The 19,688-nt window shown below is 46.9% G+C and overlaps 2 protein-coding genes across 2 annotated transcripts in view; one reads left to right on the forward strand and one right to left on the reverse strand.

The window, feature by feature from the left end:
• SNX11 (sorting nexin 11) overlaps window positions 1-874 on the forward strand; it is a 2,161-nt gene extending 1,287 nt beyond the window's left edge. The window contains 1 exon segment of the mRNA XM_065897985.1: window positions 601-874. Within this exon segment, the coding sequence (XP_065754057.1) occupies window positions 601-874 (274 nt within the window).
• A 12,349-nt stretch (window positions 875-13,223) lies between these two features.
• Window positions 13,224-19,688, reverse strand: part of SKAP1 (src kinase associated phosphoprotein 1) — a 241,111-nt gene continuing 234,646 nt past the window's right edge. The window contains exon 12 of the mRNA XM_065897986.1: window positions 13,224-13,325. Coding sequence (XP_065754058.1) covers window positions 13,224-13,325 — 102 coding nt within the window. The remainder of the gene's footprint in view (window positions 13,326-19,688) is intronic.

Here is a 19,688-nt window from a genome sequence, read left to right on the forward strand (position 1 = left end):
GTTGTGGTGCACGGGCTTAGTTGCTCCATGGCATGTGGGATCTTCCCGGACCAGGGCTCGAACCCATGTCCCCTGCATTGGCAGGCGTATTCTTAACCACTGGACCAGCAGGGAAGTCCCCCCCCATTTTCTTTAAATAACAACTTTACTGAGATATATTTACATACATAAAGTTCACCCTTTTAGTGTACAATTCAGTAGTTTTAGTTTATTCACGAAGTTGTTCAGCCATCTATCACCACAGTCAATTCTAGAATGTTTTCATCACCCCCAAAGAAACCTTGTGCCCATTAGCTGTGACTCCCCATTTTCCCCAACCCCCAGCCCTTGGCAACCAATGTCTACTTTACTTGTCTATGGATTTGCATATTCTGGACATTTCACAGAAACGGAGTCAGTCATACGGTATGTGGTCTTTTGTGACTGACGTCTTTCATTTATTACATTTTCACGGTGTGTCTGTGTTGTAGTGTGTATCAGCACTTAATTCCTTTCTACGGCCGAGTAATATTTCTTTGTATGGAGAGACCTCCTCTTGTTGTCCATTCATTTTTGTTTACCTGTTCATGCCCTTAGTTTCCCTTTCCCTCTCTTTTCCAGTTGCTGCTTTCTCCCAAGATCGGGCAGGAGGAGCTCTCTCTCACCGTCTCCTGGGGAAGAAAAGGACAGTTTCGAGGTGTGGGCTCCTGTTGTTGACTCTGAGGCTCCTTCCTTGGAGAGCCCCCCTCTCCCACCTCCCTCCTTTCCGTCATGCTGTGGTTTTGCAAGACCTGATGAGGGAATCTCTGCTCCTCAGCCTGTGAGGAGGGCCATGGGAGGGGACCGTGCAGTGCGTTTGGATCCTGGTCAGTTGGAAACAGTTTTGGAAAAGTGAGCTCTGCTTGGAGCTCTGGGTTCTGCTCTGAGGCGGATGAAGGAGATGTGGGCCGGGAGACTTGCTCGAGTGGGGCTGGGCCCAGGCCGGTGGTGGGGAGGCTGGGCTGCTTTGTGTCTTACCGTGGCCTCTGCTCGCGTTGGTTGCGTGGAGGTCGGTGACAACTCGTCACGCTTCTTCCATAGAAATAGACACTGTGCGGATGTTTATAAGTTAAGCACAAGGCGCAGGGGTTGTTGGTTCTGAACCACACCCCATATTTACTCTTCTGGGAGCTGAATTTCTTTAGATGTTTGTTAACAGGCCTAGGAACATTGTCTCAGGTGACTGGTTTTGGGGACCTGTAGGTGGCAGATTTTAAGCTGCCATATTGAATATTGTTCAACAGAAATGCCTGTGTCATTGTATTCCCACTGGCTCTATTTTTGCTGCAGCCCCTGGAGCACTTAGTTTCTGGGAGGCTGGCCTCTTGCCTACCTCCTTGCATGGACAGGGAGGTGAATATTCTCCCACCTCCTTGCTTTTCCTCCACTAATACCACTGAATGGAACGGTGCTGTGACTCCTGTCACTGGGGTTTCCTGCGCATCCCAGGACCTCGGCCTGGCTTTATGGGGCCAAGACCCATGAAATAGCTCATGGCCATCCATGAAAGAGAAGGGTTTGGTCACAGCCATAGGAAAGGGACCAGTTCAGGGGCTTTGTTTTGGAAAGGATGCCCTGGGCTGTCACCGTCTCTCTGGTTATAAAGCAGAGACGCGTCTGTCTTCTCTGCAGGGTAAGCATGGGCTCCTTTCTTTTTTGAATCCTTTTCTTCTCCCTTAGTAACAGCTCCCTGCCCCCAGGCTTCAGCCACCACGTGTCCCTCCGCTGTGTTGCCGTATGTTCAATCCAGTGGGGTGCAGGGGCTTTGTTTCTGCCGGGAGAGGGGGCTCTGGGGATGGAGATGAGGAACAACACGCCTTCCTTCAGACAATGAGGCATTCTGCCCTCCTGCTGCCGTAATTCTCTCCTCTGAGAGCCAGAGCTGGTAGGAGATGAGTGCCGCTGGCATGTGCCCTTGGGTTTGTGTGTGTGGTTCTTCCCCTTCTTGCCCGCTTCTCCCTCCTCTGGCCATCGCACCCTGTCTCTGGGCTCTTTTACTACCAGCCTGTGCTATGGGACTGTCATGGCATTTAGTTCAGAGTTGAGGGGTTTTGGCTTGAAATAAAATTCAAGTATTTAAGACTGTTGTTGCAGTTGGTGTCTAACAAGCTGTAGCAGTGGAGGAGGGAGTGAAGGCTGGCAGTAGTTACTTTCATAAATCATGAATTTGTCAGCGTGGAAATAATGGTTCAGCACCGTGCACGGCAGCTCTCCTGTATTGTGTGTGCCGCCCAAGTTCACCTGGAGGAAGAATTGCCTTCCAAAGAGTCAGGATCCAGCTCCTCTCACAGTTATGGGCACGAACCTTGTTAGGTATAATTTACCTGATGCTGCTTCTGTCCTCGTAGCTCGTCTGAGGTGCCAGGTGCTGAAAGAGAAATAAAGTTTGTCAATAGGCAGATGCGGAGCCCTCGCTGGGACTCATTTCTCTTTCCTGCCCGCCTCCCCTGGGTCTCTCCTTTATATGATGCAGCAGAGCAAGGCGAGGGTAGAAAACCTACAGAGGCAAATCCAAAATGTCAAAAGAAGTTCATTTAAAAGGGGAAAAAACTCCATACACAAACCTCACAAAAACCCGACAGATGCTACGCTAATGGTATCCGCTCTGCCGATTGGTGGGGATGACTCATGAATATTAATGAGTCCAGTGCTCCAAATGGTGCAGCTGTGAACCCAGCTGTGCTCGAAGCTCTCTGATTTCAAAACTTCCAGACAGGAGCCGGAGGTGGTCTGTGTCAATTCCCTACTCAGCCAAAAAACAGCAAGCTGGGTTGGCCTTCTTCTGTTCATTCCTTTTCTTCCTGGAGTTGGTGCTCACCAGCTAATTCTGCCAGCAGGGTAGGCTGCTGGGACAGCAGGAGCTGCTCAAAGACACGGATGCAATTTTTCTGACTCTTGGCTTTTTTTTTTTTTTGCTGTACGCGGGCCTCTCACTGTTGCGGCCTCTCCCGTTGCGGAGCACAGGCTCTGGACGCGCAGGCTCAGCGGCCATGGCTCACGGGCCCAGCCACTCCACAGCATGTGGGATCTTCCCGGACCGGGGCACGATCCCGTGTCCACTGCATCGGCAGGTGGACTCTCAACTATTGTGCCACCAGGGAAGCCCTCTTGGCTTTTTTAATGATCCATTATCAGCAGTGCATACAACAGCACCTCAGTTAATCTAAGGCCAGGCACCATCCCTGCACTGACTTGTGCAGAGTTGAGTGTAGACCATGGAAGGAGATGTCCTGAGAGGGGAAGAGTTTTTCTGTGGGCCTGGAATTACCAGAAAAACAGCAAAGATGGATTTTCCTCTTCATCTAGGCAGTGCCATCTGCCTGTCTCCCATTTTGCTCTGTCCCTGTGTGTACTAAGGGCTGCCACCGATGACCTCTGTAGGGAAGATAGGGAACTACTAGGGGGAGTGGCCTATTGAGTTGTTTTGTAGAATGGAAGTATTTTTGGTTTGAAGTAGGTTCTGTGCCTGACTTATAGTTACCTAATTTTTTTTTTTTTTTTTTTTTTTTTTTGGCTGTGCCATGTGTCATGTGGGATCTTAGTTTTCTGACCGGGGATTGAACCTGTGCCCCTTGCAGTGGAAGCACAGAGTCCTAACCACTGGACTGCCAGGGAATTCCCTAGTCACCTTTCTTCCGACAGCTAGTTTTGTGGTCCAAGTCTAGTCATCTGTTACCCAGGATAAGTGATCCCAATCTCATGGGTTTCCTTTTGTTTGGTGGAAGTGTGTGTGTGTGTGTAGGAGGAGATGGGTTTTCTTGTGTGAACATAATAAGTTTCATATGCATCTTTTTTTTAAAATAAATTTATTTATTTACTTATTTTTGGCTGCGTTGGGTCTTCATTGCTGTGTGCAGGCTCCTCATTGTGGTGGTATACTAGCTCTGTGTGTGTCCCTTCCCCTGGTGGCCTTGTTGGTGTGGGAAGCCAGGCCCACCAGCAGCCTGACCCAAAGCCCTGTAGCAGAAGGCCCAGGATAGTGAGAACCTGTGTTGGTTTGTTGGAGGCAATGCAACCTGCCTGCTATAAGCTATGAGACTTAGATATATTCTACCAATTAGGGCACATCTGTTAGCAGTGCTGAAAGGCCGGCACTGTCTCTTTAAGAGCCATCCCACTCCTCTCCTTGAGTGATGAGGGCTGGGGGCACAAGGGAGTCAGATGCTGATTAAACAGTCCTACTGCCGAGCTCTGTTAGAAAATTACTGTAATTATGATCTAGTCCCAGCAGAGGGATGAGTTCCAATCCTGCTAATAACCCTTCCAGGTGCCTCAGATTCAGGGCCCATGGGAGGCAGCATGGTTAGGCTCTGGCTGGCAGCAGGGCCAGCAAAGGCCCTCCTGTCTGGCCTCTGCAGGCAAAGACAACAAAGGCGCTGGACCCCTCATCCTCTCTTGGCAGTGGGTTTTGGTTGTCTTTTGTTTTATTTTTTTGATTTTTTTTTTTTGGCTGTACGCGGGCCTGTCACTGTTGTGGCCTCTCCCGTTGCGGAGCACAGGCTCTGGACGTGCTCCTATTTTTTTGATTCTTGACAGAGCTCCTGGGAGTCATTTTGTATGAGAGAACTTTCCCCTAAACTAACACGAAGGACCAGGAAAATCACAGCCGCGAGATGACTGTCCTGACTCCCAACTTCTGCCCCGATCTGCAGCTGGCACCGCACCAGTCCCACACAAAGCGCAGGGAGCCAGTGCGGGCCCTTGCACCGCAGCTGCTTCTACACTGTTTCTATGAATCTGGGTTTCTTGCTCCGAAGTAGTACACAGTGTTAAACTCAGTCCTGATCAAGACTTTCAGGGCTCCCCTTTTAGATGTCTGCTACAGAAACAGGAAAAAGGATAGTTACCACAGGGACTCACTGTGATGCCGCTCTCTAAATCGGCAAGCACTGGTTTATTCATTTGAAAACATCATTCTTGTAGTGCAAATCTGCAGCAATGCAGGCGAGCAAATCTCAGATTCCTGTGGAGCGTGGGGGCTGGCTTCCTGGTTCTTAAACCCTGAGGAATTCATGACATTTATACTCTCTGTCTTCCCAACTTCATAAGCCTCTCTCTGTCACTGTAATCCAGTAGCTAAAGCCCAGACTTCTAGAAGGCAGGGCAGTTTCTCTGTACTTGGCCCTACGCACACCCAAATGCCCTGAGACAATGGTTCTTCACCAGGGGTGGTTTTGTTCCCAGGGCACATTTGACAATGTCTAGAGACATTTTGGGTTGTCAGAATGGGTGGGGGGTTTGAGGGGAGTAGTACCGGCATCTAGTGGGTAGAGGCCAGATGCTGCTGCACATCCTACAGTGCCCCAAGAACATATAACCTGGCCCCAGATGTCAATAGTGCCAGGTTGAGAAGCCCTGTACTAATAGAATGAGGCAATAAGCTCTAAATCCCCCCTCCGCCCCCAAACCTCCAATGCACTGCTTTGGTTGCAAATCTCCAGATGGCAGGTGCTTTCCTGGAGGTGGAATATATTAATGACAGGCTTAGCAGGGTGCCCACCGTGGGAGGCATCCAGTAAATGTAGGTGGTGTGCACGTGCCACCTTGGTGATTCAGGGCAGAGCAATGCCAGTGCCTGACTGTAGTTAAAAGGGAGGTTTTGTATCCTGTTTTCTGTTCCATGATCGCATGTGGGGCATAAAAGGTGCCCAGCTGCTCACCATCAAGCTAAGAGTGTCTACAGTGGACCCAGATGCCTTCTTTGAGGACCAGCAGTAGAAACCTCTTGGAGCTAACTCCCATGGCAGGAGGCAGGGAAGTGGCATACTCTTGCCCAGTGCCACAGAAACGCTTCTCTCAGTGGCACTCTGCCAGGTGGCGGGTGGTGATGGGCCCCATGAGGGAACTGAACACACACAGCTGCTGATGACCAGCCAGCGCCCGAACAGCTTGATGTCAGAGACACCAGGTCTCTTGGAACAGCCTGGGCATCAGGAAAAGAAAGCCTAGTTGGCAGGGTTTTCCTAGGAGCCAGGCCTGCAGGGGAGAGGACTTCATTAGAAGGGATGTTGCCAAGCATCAGCCAGGAGAATCAGGCTGTCTCTATCTACTGCCCACTCTCCTGGTGACTAGGCAGCCCATTTTGCCTTATTTTTAGGGTGACCACTCATCCTGGTTTACAACTACCGTCATGGCATCCTTATTAATAATGCCCCCTTTCATTCTCAAAAGTGTCTCCATTTGGAAAATAAACTACATAGTTGCCTATTAATTGTATTTTAGTTTCCTCTAATACTATAGTTTTTTGGGGGGCGGGGGCATCATATTTAGAAAAGATATTTGTGCAAAATAGGCTGCATCTTAAAATATATCATTAATTGAATCTCAAGAGTTGCAAAAGGGTGTTCATCAATTCATACTAACTGAAAAGAAAAAAAAACCAAAAACAGAAGAAAAACATATTTTCTGAACAGTTTTTGATAGGAAAATAGGGAGAATAATTCAGATCCCTTGAAGAAGAAAAATCTCTTTAGTTTTACGTTTCAGGCTCCCTACCCAATCTGTGTAAATTCTAATGGGAGATGAAATAGCTGGGCAGGAGGGAGGGGGAAGCAAGGGACTGTGGTTATCCACAAACTAGAAAATTAGTTTGAGTCACTGGGCTGTGTAGCAGGGATAATCCTCTATGTAGACAGCTGCTTTTTCTAAAGTCAGCTCCACAGATTTTGCTGGTGCTCTGGGAATTAGCAAATCAGTACCACTCAAGATTTATCCTTCCAGAGTCGCTCCTGGTGGAGAGACCTGCAGGGAGAGCTTCCTTTTGGCCAGAGGTTAAAGCACCTCTGTCCCTGACATTCAAGAGTTTTGTTCTCAAGATGAGAAGGAACAAAAGAAAAAAAAAACGAAGAAGGAGGAACATACAAACATACGTTGGATTCTTTTTTTCCTTTCTTGCTTCTCTTTTTTTTTTTGCGGTACGTGGGCCTCTCACTGTTGTGGCCTCTCCCGTTGCGGAGCGCAGGCTCAGCGGCCATGGCTCAGGGGCCCAGCCGCTCCGCGGCATGTGGGATCTTCCCGGACCGGGGCACAAACCCGTGTCCCCTGCATCGGCAGGCGGCCTCTCAACCACTGCGCCACCAGGGAATCCCCTCTTGCTTTTCTTCAACTCCCTCTTTCTCAGACTGATTTATAAAGGCAGGACTGCCCCCCCCAGGCCCCCCCCAACACAGACACATGCTTCATGACACCACTGCTTTATTGTGATGTAAGTGATTGGTGTGAAATGTGGATTTTGGAAATGTGTCACTGGAGGTGTCTCACTGCAACAGAACTCAAGTGATTCAATAAGCAGAGCAGCAGCCTGAGATTTTCAAGAGTCCCTCATTTCATTTCCTCTTCAACAGCAGATTTTGTGTGATTTTTGTTCAAGTCACCACCTTTCAGATCCTCAGTTTTGCCACTTGCAAAGACTAACTGATTACAAATAAGGTGGTGCAACTGAGCAAGCTAAGGTGCTAAAACAGTTAAGGATAACTTGAAATCTAGGCTATCGCTTACATATTATGTTTAGATAAAGTATCTAACAGGAGGGAGGACATTTAGTTGGCCCCTCTTTAAATAGAATCAAAATGTCTGGGTTTAGGGAATGAGACTTAATAGGAATTCTCTTCTCTTTCCCATTTTTATTCACCAGAGGGAAAAGATGTCGTTGGTTTTGAATTAAATACAGATTTCTAAGAGATATAACAGACCATTGTGTGGGAAAATTGAATACTGAGGTAATTGTAAAACAATGTCTATGCTATTTTGCTATATGGATGACAGAGGAAACACACTGGAAAAATGTATTTTTAATGAAATGTAGCTGAAAGATTGCTTTCAGAGCATTTAGTATTCTCAGATTATCAGCTTGGATGAGGCAGGCCAAACTGTACCCACCTCAGGTCAGGTTATCCAGTGGAAGTCAGTAAGTTCTGTGTAAATTACTATATATCTGTGAAGGGCAGATATGCATTTGCTTCTTAAACATAGGATTTTAGCTTTCTTATTTTCTCTCCTTTACATAATATCAAGGGAGGAAAAGGGCCTCCCACCTCTTACCCTCTCCAGTTTCATGTGCTAGAGTAATTAGTGGCTTTTAAGAAGCCATCCTACATATAATGTGGTTAGTTAAGTGGTCTAATGCCCGTTATCCAGTTAGTCACAGGCAGTAAGGTGGGGATTTGGTTAGTGGAGTCAAACAGAGAAGCAGTAATCTGATTAGCCAGTTGCTTTCTGAGGTTGTTGGCTAAGATGGTGGCTGTGGAACTGAGCAGGTCTGCTGGGTGAGGTTTAGCTTCAGGCAGACTGTAGGAATCCACTACTTCCCAGAGGTCTCCTTTAGAACTTTCCCCTAACAGAGAATGCCCTTTGTCTGTAGATAGTCTCGAACTTGCACTACCTTTTCCAGCATGTTATAAGGTCAGAAATAGCCAGATGGCTATGGACCAGATTCCCAATTAGTCCATTTGTTTATATCTTTTAGGGCCAATCTCCTTTTTCCTCTAAGTTTTACAGCTAGAACGTGAGTGTGGTGCAGTCGACTGAGGTGCCAAAAGACCTTTGCAGTTTTTGGCAAGTTGCTTGTTTCCTTAGGTCTGGAGTATAGAAAGGACTATATTGCACTAAGGGGGTTTTGTTTTAAGTACCGGAAGCCAGTGGCCATGCCACTGAGAGAGTGTTGAACTGTGCAGAGTGGAGAAAGTACCTGACCTTGCTCCTTTTTCATTCCCCTTCTGACCCGGCCCCAGATACCCCCTCTTCCTCCTCTGGTTTCCCCTTTTCTGGTGTCTTAGTCATGGAGCAGTGGCACAGTGGTATTCTCTCCTGTTAGCCACCCAGCCTTCCAGAGTTGGGTCCCTGAGGGTTCTCTAGGGAGGGGGTTAGTTGGGCACAGAGGGGTTTCTGTTTGCTCCTTCCATGAACCACTTTAACAATGCCCATTGTCTTTACCTGTAGGCTGGGATTGGTGCAAAGATTCCTAAAACGGAAGGCAATTGGTTCCCTTTGGTTCATCTGCTCATCTGCTGCCACCTAGTGGTTGCTTCTCCTTTGGCACCCTGTGTAAAGTGGAGGGGACGTTATAGACAGTCCTGTAGTGCCTTTTATCTCTTTTTCCCCCTTCCAGACTTAAATTGTTCCCTTTTGTTACTTCTTTATCCATCACATATAACAAAGCTTTCTTTTGTTTTACTCCTGGGTCAGAAAAATCTGGAAATGAATAGCTGGCATAGGATCTTTGGAGAAACTTGGAATCCACTGACAACATCCCTGTTTGCTCCCAGTTTCTCTCTTTGGTGACATGAAATGGTGTCTTACTGCAGGGCTATGATATTGTTGTTAAGAGGTGAGGAAGGCTACTGCCAAGCCAGAATGGCTCTGAATAGAATAGGCAGCTTCGAAGATAAAATTTCTATAGCTGCTCAGTTGCCCATCTCTCAAAATTTCTTGTGTAGAAAGTCAGGCAATAATATAACTAAACCTTACTGAGCAGTAACTTACTATGTGCCAGGTGGTGTTCCAGGTACGTTACACGTTAACTCCTTTAATCTCCTAATGACCTGGTGAGATGGAGTATACCCCTTCTAAGGTGAGGAAATTGTGGCGTAAAAGGTCAAGTAACTTGCTCTTAGAGAACATATGTAGTATACAGGGAACTGGGACTTATTTCCAGGTTGTCTGGTCCTAAAGTTTATGTTTTTTTTTTCTGGGCTGTGCCTCGCAGCTTGGGGAATCTTAGTTCCGGTGACTAGGATTAAACCCGCACCAGCAATGAAAGCCTGAGTCTTAACCACTGGACCACCAGCGAATTCCCTCAAAGTTTATGTTCTTTTTTTTCTTTTTTAAAGATTTTTTTTTTGGTGGACTATTTTCAAAGTCTATATTGACTTTGTTACAATATTGCTTCTGTTTTATGTTCTTTGGTTTTTTGGCTGCAAGGCATGTGGGATCTCAGCTCCTTGACCAGGGATGGAACCCACACTCTCTGCATTGGAAGGCGAAGTCTCAACCACTGGACCACCGCCAGGGAAGTCCCAAAGTTTATGTTCTTAACCATTATGTTTTGCTGCCTCTTGAAGGCACAGATAACCCGAGTGCTAGGCACAGGCAACAGGAAAAGGAAACAGGGTCGTATAGACACAAGCCCTCCCCACAGCACTCCCTCAGCCTGCAGGACACAGTGGGGTTGTTAACTGAGGCCCAAAAGGGAACTCTCCCATGTGCTGACTCCAAAGACTCGCTTCTAGCCCTGTCTCATTTCAGACAGAGTGAACACAAAAGAAAAAAATAACAAGTAGGCAGTGAAAGGAAGTCTGAGAAGCCGACCAGAAACCAGGCAAGCCTGGGTTCCAGAGATGGTCCTGCCCTGAAAGACAATTGCAAGCCCTCTTCTTTGTTTGGGCTTTTGTTTTCTTTCAGGCTCTCCCTTCCCACTTGGTGGTTTTTGTTTGCTTTTTGCTGCGAGGCATGTGGGATCTTAGTTTCCTGACCAAGGGATTGAACCCACGTCCCTTGCATTGGGAGCGTGGAGTCTTAACCGATGGACTGTCAGGGAAATCCTCCCTTCCCACTTTGTTTGGAGGCGATACGAATACCCAGAGCCAGCATTTTGATACCAGTACAAAAAGAAACACAACACCATCACACAGGGCAAGGAACCAAATCTGAGGTTTATTCGTGCTTTTCAAACCAGCCAAAGCAACCAGCAACTTCTTCCTCCAAAGGTTTCTCTCTCTCTCACCTTCTCTGTGACAAGCCTGTGGAAAAGGCAGAAGTGGGTATGTGGAGATGTTTAGAGATGGGCTCAGCTATGAGGAGGCAAGTTTAGTAACAGGTCTGCTGAACATGCCTCTTCTCACTTGTCTCGTTGATGGTTTACAGTTACTACACGGTGGGTGTCAGAGACTTGGGTCTCTTCTGTACAGGGAAGAGCCCATGATGTTGTTGGGCAGGATGGTACAGGGAGTGGGAGCGATTGATCATCAGTTTCTTCATGAAGGTGGGGTAGAGAGAAGGGTATGTGTCCTAAAGGAGGAAAACTACACAAATTTGCTTTTATGATTCAAAATATAGAAGATATAAAAGGGCATAGAGTAAAAAGTGTCTCCCTCCTGCCCTGTGTCACAGTCACACAGTTTCTCTGTCGTTGGAGGCAACCAGTGTTATCCTCTTCTTTCTCCTTCCAGCGGTAACTCATACATATATAAGCAATTGGAGACTCCCTCTTTACACAAATGGAGCGAATTAGACCTACCCTTCACTGCTTTTTTTTTTTTTTTTTTTTGCGGTATGCGGACTTCTCACTGTTGTGGCCTCTCCCGTTTCGGAGCACAGGCTCCGGACGCGCAGGCTTAGTGGCCATGGCTCACGGGCCTAGCCACTCTGCAGCATGTGGGATCTTCCCAGACCCGGGCACGAACCCGTGTCCCCTGCATCGGCAGGCGGACTCAACCACTGCGCCACCAGGGAAGCCCTGCTTTTTTTTTTTTAAACTTACCAACTTATCTCCTAATGCGGCATAGTATTCAGTTCCCTGAATTACTACAGTTACTTGGCGAGGTCTCTATTGAACATTTAGGTCATTTCCAATAGTTTGCTATTGCAAACAACCTTGTGTGTATATCATTTTGCACGTGTGCAAGTGTAGCTGTAGGATAAACTCCTAGATGTGGAATTGTTGGGTCAAAGAGAATGAGGAGATAAACAAGTTTGTCATGGAATAAATGACAGAGTGAAGTAGGGTGAATTTTTTTTTTTTTTTTTTTTTTTGCGGTACGCGGGCCTCTCACTGTTGCGGAGCACAGGCTCCGGACGCACAGGCTCAGCCGCTCTGCGGCATGTGGGATCTTCCCAGACCAGGGCACGAACCCGTGTTCCCTGCATCGGCAGGCAGACTCTCAACCACTGTGCCACCAGGGAAGCCCAGTAGAGTGAATTTATTTAGATTTGACAAAAAAATTCCAAGCCTTCTGCATTCATGGCCTGGAAATGGAGTCCTCATTCGGTAAATCATAAAGTCAAACCTTGAGCGAGAGGCCCGAGCTGGTGCTTCATGATTGTACAGGGGCATCAGAGAGTAAGATCTCTCCTTATGTATTTTCCTCAATGAACCACTCAACTGCTGCTGCACACCAGAGTGGGCGCTGGTCTGAAAGATTCCAAGGCCAGTTTGTATCACTGTCACACATAACATCCTTCACCCCATCAATAAAGGCTGCTTCCATTTCAGGCCAGAAGATGGAGCTAGTGATATCATGCTAGCCTTGGTGTCCTCCATCACCATCCTAATTCTAATCCTATTGTTACCCCACCCAAAGCACTCACTCTGCTGTTTTAAAGTATGATGTGGTTCTTGCTGATAAAATGCAGTCCATATTCTTTATTACCTAAAAGTTAATCTGATTATGTTCCATAGGAATCCTCATACTGGATTCCTAATCTTTGCCAATCATGTTGCAATACACGGGCATTTGGGGGAAATGGTACTCTGGATTTGAGAGCTGTGCGTAAAGAAACAGATCCATCCTTGTGGCACAAATTCCTAATTCTCCAATATTCATTCTCCCTTTTAAATTTATTAGTTCCACCACCGCCCGCCCCCCCGTCCCCCGTCCCGGCCCGACCCTGCCCCACTCCACTTTTAAGCTGGACACAGATTCTACCTAGAAGAAAGCTTTCTTTGCAGCTTGGTGTCTCTGTATGTCCAAGTTCTGGCCAATGGGATGTAAGCAGAAGTGGTGTGTGCAACATCTGTGAAATGTCCTTAAAAGGAGAGGGTGTGCCCTTATCCTGTCATTTTATCTTTCCTGCTGGGTAGGATACAGACATGATAGCTTGAACTGGAGCATCCATCTTGGGCCATGAGGTAACCTGGGGAATGTTGACCACACACAGTGGGGCAAAAAGAGAAGGTACCTGGGACCTAGATACCTTGGATTACTTACCTCCAGATTTTTACAGAAGAGAAAAATAAATTTCTGTGTTAATTAATAACAATTAATCACTGGTATTTTGAGCTTTCTGTCACATGTAGTTGAACCTAATCCTGACTGACACAGTCGCCCGATTTAGGAAAAACAATTACAGCCTTATCTTCTTTCAATGGTGAATTACCAGCATCACTTTTGGAAATGAAGAAAAGCTACTTCACTGGCAACTCTCATCCTTCACAAAGAAACAAAGGCATGGCCAACAAATTCATTGTCAATAGTTGTGATACCTGGGCTTCATCTTTCTTCCACTTCAAAGGCGGTGGTGAGATACTCCTTTGGAACAATCCCAATGAGGCTATTCAGTTCTCCAACCCACCAGCCATACATGTTATATTCCTGAAAAATGACAAGAGGATGGTTTCAGTTGGAATTTAGTCATGCTTCTGTTAATCTTTGTTAATCTGTTAAATGATCACATGGGAGATTCTGTTGGGTGGTTTCTTTGTAGACACTGTCAGTACAACTCATTAACACCCCTGATGGGATTACTAAATTTAAAAGTTATCAAAAGGAAGAAAAACTGCTTTTCTTTTGCCATCTTTCTGTCTACATTGTAAATTTAGCACATTTGGTGCCATTGCTGAACCTAAAGAGCATGTCTTTTACCAAGCAGAGTGGAACGGCTCCTTTGGGGAAAGTTGGGCACACCCTAAAATGCCAGAGCGCTGAAGTATTCAGGGAGTCAGGTCATAGTGCAAATCAATAATATTTACCAAGCACCTTCTATGTGCAAAGTGTTGTTTGAGTTCCCATGAGATGGATGATGAATCAGAACACTGCTTGCTCCCTGGGAGTTTACAGCATAGAGTAATGGGCTTCGGAGTCAGACAGACTGGGATCTTGTCCCCACTTGGTCATTTAGTAGCCATGTGACCGGAGGGTCTCCTGGCTTTAACTTCCTCTTCTGTAAGAGTAGGGATAATATCACCCCTCTGTTGTGGGGAATATAAGTGACGCCGCAGACATGAAAACAATTCAAAGTGCCTGATACATAGTAGGTACTCTAAACATTAGATTCCTCCCCTGGAAGAGGTCAGAGGTTGACAGGTCCATCAATAATGACAGACAGGACATAAGAGCCACAGGGAGGGGCAAACAAGAAAGGGAATGAGAGGGTTTAAAAGAAGGGTTTGAGAGTGGAGCTCACAGGGTTGAGAACGGAGCTCCTTGAATACAGAAGAGCTTCTCAAAAGCACAGCAGATGTTGAACATTATAGGACTATTCCTGAAAGCACTAGAACATGTTTTCCTTCTTTTGAAGGAAGTGAAATTTAGGAATACATGGAAAATATACGTATTCCAGTTCAACTGGATTTGGGTACCATGGAGCCAACTGTCTGCCTTTTGCCCACCTGGCTTCTGAGTTCTAGGAAAAAAAGAAAACCAGGTTGCTGACACACTAAAATTCTGGGTCAACTGGTTATCTTTTTGTTTCTTTTTGTTAGTGTACCTCCCCTCCTCTAACTCTGCCTCTCCCCTTCCTCTCAGCAGCTGACCTCTTTTCCACCTTCAAAGAGAAAAGAGAAGCCATCAGATCTGTCAAGCTTCAGCCACCCAAACAGGAACTTACCTAATGTGCACTTGTAACCCTTCTGCTTTTGTTCTTAGAGACCAGGTTCTAAGAAGTCTGACCTCTGCCTCTAACGTAAATGGCTCCTTATGTCAGCACCGAAGTGTGTTCAAGTTTCTTTTGTCTTTGAAAATAATTATTTAGTCCCTAATGCATGTCTGCTTCCCATTTCGACTAGTCTATGCTGCCAATTCACAAATTTATTGAAAGAATTTATTTCACTTACTGCCCCAACTTGCTTTCTATCCACTCTTCGAGCCACTCTAATCAGGCTTCAACCTCCGTCATTCCACTTACGCTTCCTATAACCTCCTTATTGCTCAAATTCTATGAGCACTTTTCAATCCTTAATTTACTTGATCTCTCAGCATTGCTGGCACTATCTATGGACCTTTCTTGAGGCATTTTCTTCTCTTAATTTCTATAATTATACTCTCCTGGTTTCTATCCTACCTCCCTCTCTGGTTGCTTCTTTTCATTCTCCTCATCTTCCTCTATCCCTCCTTTTAATGTGGTTTTCCAGGGTTTCTGTCCTGGCCTTCTTCTGACTTGATGCACTTTTCTTGAGCAATCTTTTTTTTTTTTTTTTTTTTTTTTTTTGCGGTACACGGGCCTCTCACTGCTGTGGCCTCTCCCGTCGCGGAGCACAGGCTCCGGACGCACAGGCCCAGCGGCCATGGCTCACGGGCCCAGCCGCTCCGCGGCATGTGGGATCCTCCCGGACCGGGGCACGAACCCGTGTCCCCTGCATCGGCAGGCGGACTCCCAACCACTGCGCCACCAGGGAAGCCCTTGAGCAATCTTATACACCTCTGTGGTTTAGCCACCATGCCTGTATAAATGACTCACAACCATAGCTCCAGCCCAGATCTCTAAGGGTTGGATCCCAATACCCAAGTGCAAGTCCATCAAGCTTCTCAAACTCGCTGTGTCCTAAATTTAACCATCATCTTCCCTCTGTATCCATTCCCATTCACAGAGTATCTTGACCACCTGTGTTCTGTGTCTCAGTGAGTGATACCGCTATGCACTCAGTTACTCAAGCCAGAAACCCAAGAGTCATTCCCAATTTCACCCTCCTCTTCCAATCAGTCCTTGAGTTCTGTCAATTCTCTATCCAAAATGTTACTGGAATCCATCCAGTTCTCTCCATTCCCATTGGCAATAGCCTAGAGTCATGTCACTGTCACCTCTCTGAGGACTACAGAAACAACCTCCAAATTGGTTTCTGTGTCTCCATTCTTGTTCTCCTCCAATCTGCTTTTCATTCTGCAGCCAGAATCTTTCTAAAAGGCACATTGATAATATCACGGCTCTGCTTGAAACCTTAGTGAGTTCCTACTGCCTACTGTCAACTTCTTAAAAAGGTGGACAAAGCCCTGCATGACCTAGTTCCACTCACTGCCCAGCATTGTCATTTATTCCCTAAATCTAGTCGACCCTTAGTAAAACAGAACTTGTCTTTGCTACTCCCATGGGCCTCAGGGTCTCTCACCATGGAGCCTTTCCTCTGCCTGTTTCGCCTCTACTTCCCTCCTCCCTTCCATAGGGCTGACTCCTAAGCAGCCTTCAGATTTCAATTCCTGAGTCTCTGTGGCCTCTCCAGAAGCCTCTCCTCGCCACTCTCTAAGTGAGGGCCCCAGCTCTGTGGTCCACAGCGCCTGTGCCCTGTGCCCTGTGCCTCCCTGGAAATGAATCATCACGCTGCCTTGTATCTGATGGCCTTTGTCTCACTGCCAATCACTGGGTGGAAAGTTCTGTGGGAGATGGGACCTTGTTGGTTTTGTTTGCTCTTGTATTCCCAGCAGTCAGCATGGTGCTTGGCACAGAATGGGGCCCAAAAAAACTTTGTTAAATGAGGTTACGAAGAAATGAAGGGAACAGTGGGGATTTATACTCTCAGTTGAGCAGATTTAGTTACAACAAACTCCAAGATATTTCCTGGTGATTGAAATGGTTGTGGCAGGAAGAGAGCAATTGCCTTTGGAGACAGTTTCTCCAAATGGCTCCCTAAATACCATGAAGAGCATCTCAGATGCCATAAGAAGTGAGACTACTGAGCTTATCCTAAAAGGAACAGGGAATTACCTTTTAAAAATCTGTCATAAATAAATGAATGTGTCCACTCCCCTCCCCCTACAGCACCTTCTCACTCCCACAGCACCTTCTCATTGCCCCCCTCCCCCAGGAGGGAGGCCAGCTTCCCCCTACAGTCTGCACCGCTGTATGGGAGATTACCCAGAATTCCTCAGCCTATGCCTGTCAGGACATTTTATTTTATTGTTTTATTATTATTATTTTTTGGCCGTGCCACAAGGCTTGCAGGATCTTAGTTCCCTGACCTGGGATAGAACCCAGGGCTGGCAGTGGAAGTGCCAAGTCCTAACTGCTGGACCGCTAGGGAATTCCCACGGCAGGACATTTTAAAGCTCCTCTTGGTATGAGTTATGTTACTGTCCATTTCCCAACACCGAAGTCAGGGCGGTTTCTGCCTTAAGTTTTCTTGTAGGGTTGCCTTGCATTAGTACGTCGCTGCAGTGGCCATGTCGACAGGGCCTTGCTGTGCGGGGGAAACGCAAACTCTATCTTAAAAACTCTAGCTTCAGCTCTTCTGCTATCTCACTGGCAGAGGGTGGGCACCATGTTGTCTGACAGTCTTTTGATAAAAGTCAGCTTGCTTACACATGTGTGAGGTGTGGTCTTCTACTGCCACATGCTGTCATCTTCGTCACCTGACGGGCTCAGCTACGGCATTCTCTCCCTAGGGACCGTTCAAGACTTCCAACTCTGACGCCCACTTGGCAGCATCCCCCTTCAGCCGTAAGGCCAGGAGTAGGAACAGAGCCTTGGGAAGGTGCTCTCTGCCAACTTGAAGAGGGTGCAAACGGGAAGCAGATGAGGCACAGCAGGACACCTGCAAAGGCCGGCTCCCAGTCAGTGCGCTCTTGCTCGAGGGGAGCACTGACCCTGCCGACCGCAGATGTGGCATTCTCACCACAGAGGTGGGAACTGGGGTGCGTGCAATCAACTCTCTGCCCTTCAAAACAAAAGAGCAAGCAGAAGTGTAAGGAGGATGGCACAGTCTCAGAGACCATATGCATCCTGCTGTGGTAGCCTAGGAGCTTAATCAAAGCACCTACAGGTCTTGGGATCTGACTGTCTTCCAGATTTCATCCCTTGGCTGGATACCCAAAAAAGGCTTACAGGGCTGAGATGTTTAAGGCGTGAATGGAATATTTCTAGCCTTTTCTTCTCCTATCACTACCCCACCATGCATTGCTCCAGCCCAGTCTGAACACCACGAGGTACGTTAAAATAATTTCTACTTTGATGAATTGCTGGGGAGTCCACAATTGCTCATAATCAAAGGGAGAAAAATGCAAATGAGATCCGGCGGAGAACTATCCCCACCAAACGTTTATTTCACTGCGCAGCGCCAAAAAGAATTAAAACAACATTAAACTCACAGCAATCATGCTTAAGCCCTCGTTTCCAAGTGCCAAATTGCACCACTCTGGATCATACAGATGTTCGTTAATTATGCTAATTTTTATTAAACTATTAAAATGGAGAGAGTACTGGCTCAGCCAGGCAGACCCCAGCTCTGAATGAACTCTGCTCTTGTCTAGAGGTGCTAATTTACTGCATTTTTATTAAGTTGCTGATTCTTGGATTTTAGTTTTGGGATGGCAGAGAGAACTGAATTCCTGGTATCAACATTTTCAATAAAGTTTGACTTCTTTTTGCCCAGATGTTTGGAAGGACTGACTGGAAAAATGCCTGAGACAGTCCCAGGAGACCTGAAATCCTCAATGTGGAAGTGTTTCTGCCTTCAAGGTGGGGGTGCACACCTACAAGTGACAATGTTAGGGTATCAGAATTATACAGGCTCCCCACTCCGTAACTCTCTATTCTATACACTGTGTGTGGTAGAGCTAAGATGTTGATTATACAAACTGGTTAAGTGAAGATGATTTGGATAAGAATATAAAAAGCTATTTAAAAAAAAAACCAAACCCTTTACATCAGTGCTTGCTTCTTGCCACAAAATCTTTTAAGAAGACTTACACTCAAAAATAGTATAATGTGTGGCTTGTTCTCGTCATAAATATTTCTAGGCTTGATCAAACATCTGTTTTCCTCAACATCAACCCTGCCCCACCTCCTTGAACCCCTCAGATGAAGGAGTCTTAAAAAACGAAGGTTGGGGCTTCCCTGGTGGTGCAGTGGTTGAGCGTCCGCCTGCCGATGCAGGGGACGCGGGTTCGTGCCCCGGTTCGGGAGGATCCCACGTGCCGCGGAGCGGCTGGGCCCGTGAGCCATGGCTGCTGAGCCTGCGCGTCCGGAGCCTGTGCTCCGCAACGGGAGAGGCCACAGCAGTGAGAGGCCTGCGTACCGCAAAAAAAAAAAAACGAAGGTTGGCCATTTGGACTCCGTTATCTGGTTGGAGAAGCTATTGGCCTGGATGAGCAGAGTATTGAGGGAATCTGAAATAGGCACAGCGCTCACCATCAACAACAATCAGAAGTGTTTATGGGGGCTTGCACACTGCCATAAAAGGATTTGTGCTGCTAATCTCCATCAACAAGGAAATGAAACCCCTACCAAACCTGCCATAAAAAGAACAGCAAATTCTATAAACAAAAAGCAGTATGGCCACCAACCACGGGCTCGCCGCACAGCTTGACTCTGCCTCCAGTGGTTTCCTATTGCTGTTTATGGCTTCAAGACTATCATGGCCCTTCTCAGTGCTCCTCCTGTCACAGGGCCCTGAGTCCCTGTGTGGCTGCAAATACCCTGTCAGTAGGTGTCAGGGGATATCAGGGGGAAAACCAGCAGGCGCCTATCATAAGCCTTAAAAGAGATTAAATACCCTTACTCCATGACTGCTACATATTAATTTCTCTCCTCCCTGCTGGTTCCTATTTGTTTAAGCTCTTCCATGGCTCCCCTGGAGTAGCACAGACATGACCTGGAATGACCATCCAGTCTTGGGCTGAGAATTCAATTTCTAGGCTCAGTGAATCCTAGGCTTTTCCAACAAAAGGAAACCACCATCCTCTAGGGCACAGATTCTTAAACTGGAGTCTCTGACCCATGGCCTCTCTGTGGATGCATGTGAAGGGATC

The sequence above is a fragment of the Phocoena phocoena genome, chromosome 19 (genome assembly GCF_963924675.1).
Source record: "Phocoena phocoena chromosome 19, mPhoPho1.1, whole genome shotgun sequence".
Taxonomy (NCBI): domain Eukaryota; kingdom Metazoa; phylum Chordata; class Mammalia; order Artiodactyla; family Phocoenidae; genus Phocoena; species Phocoena phocoena.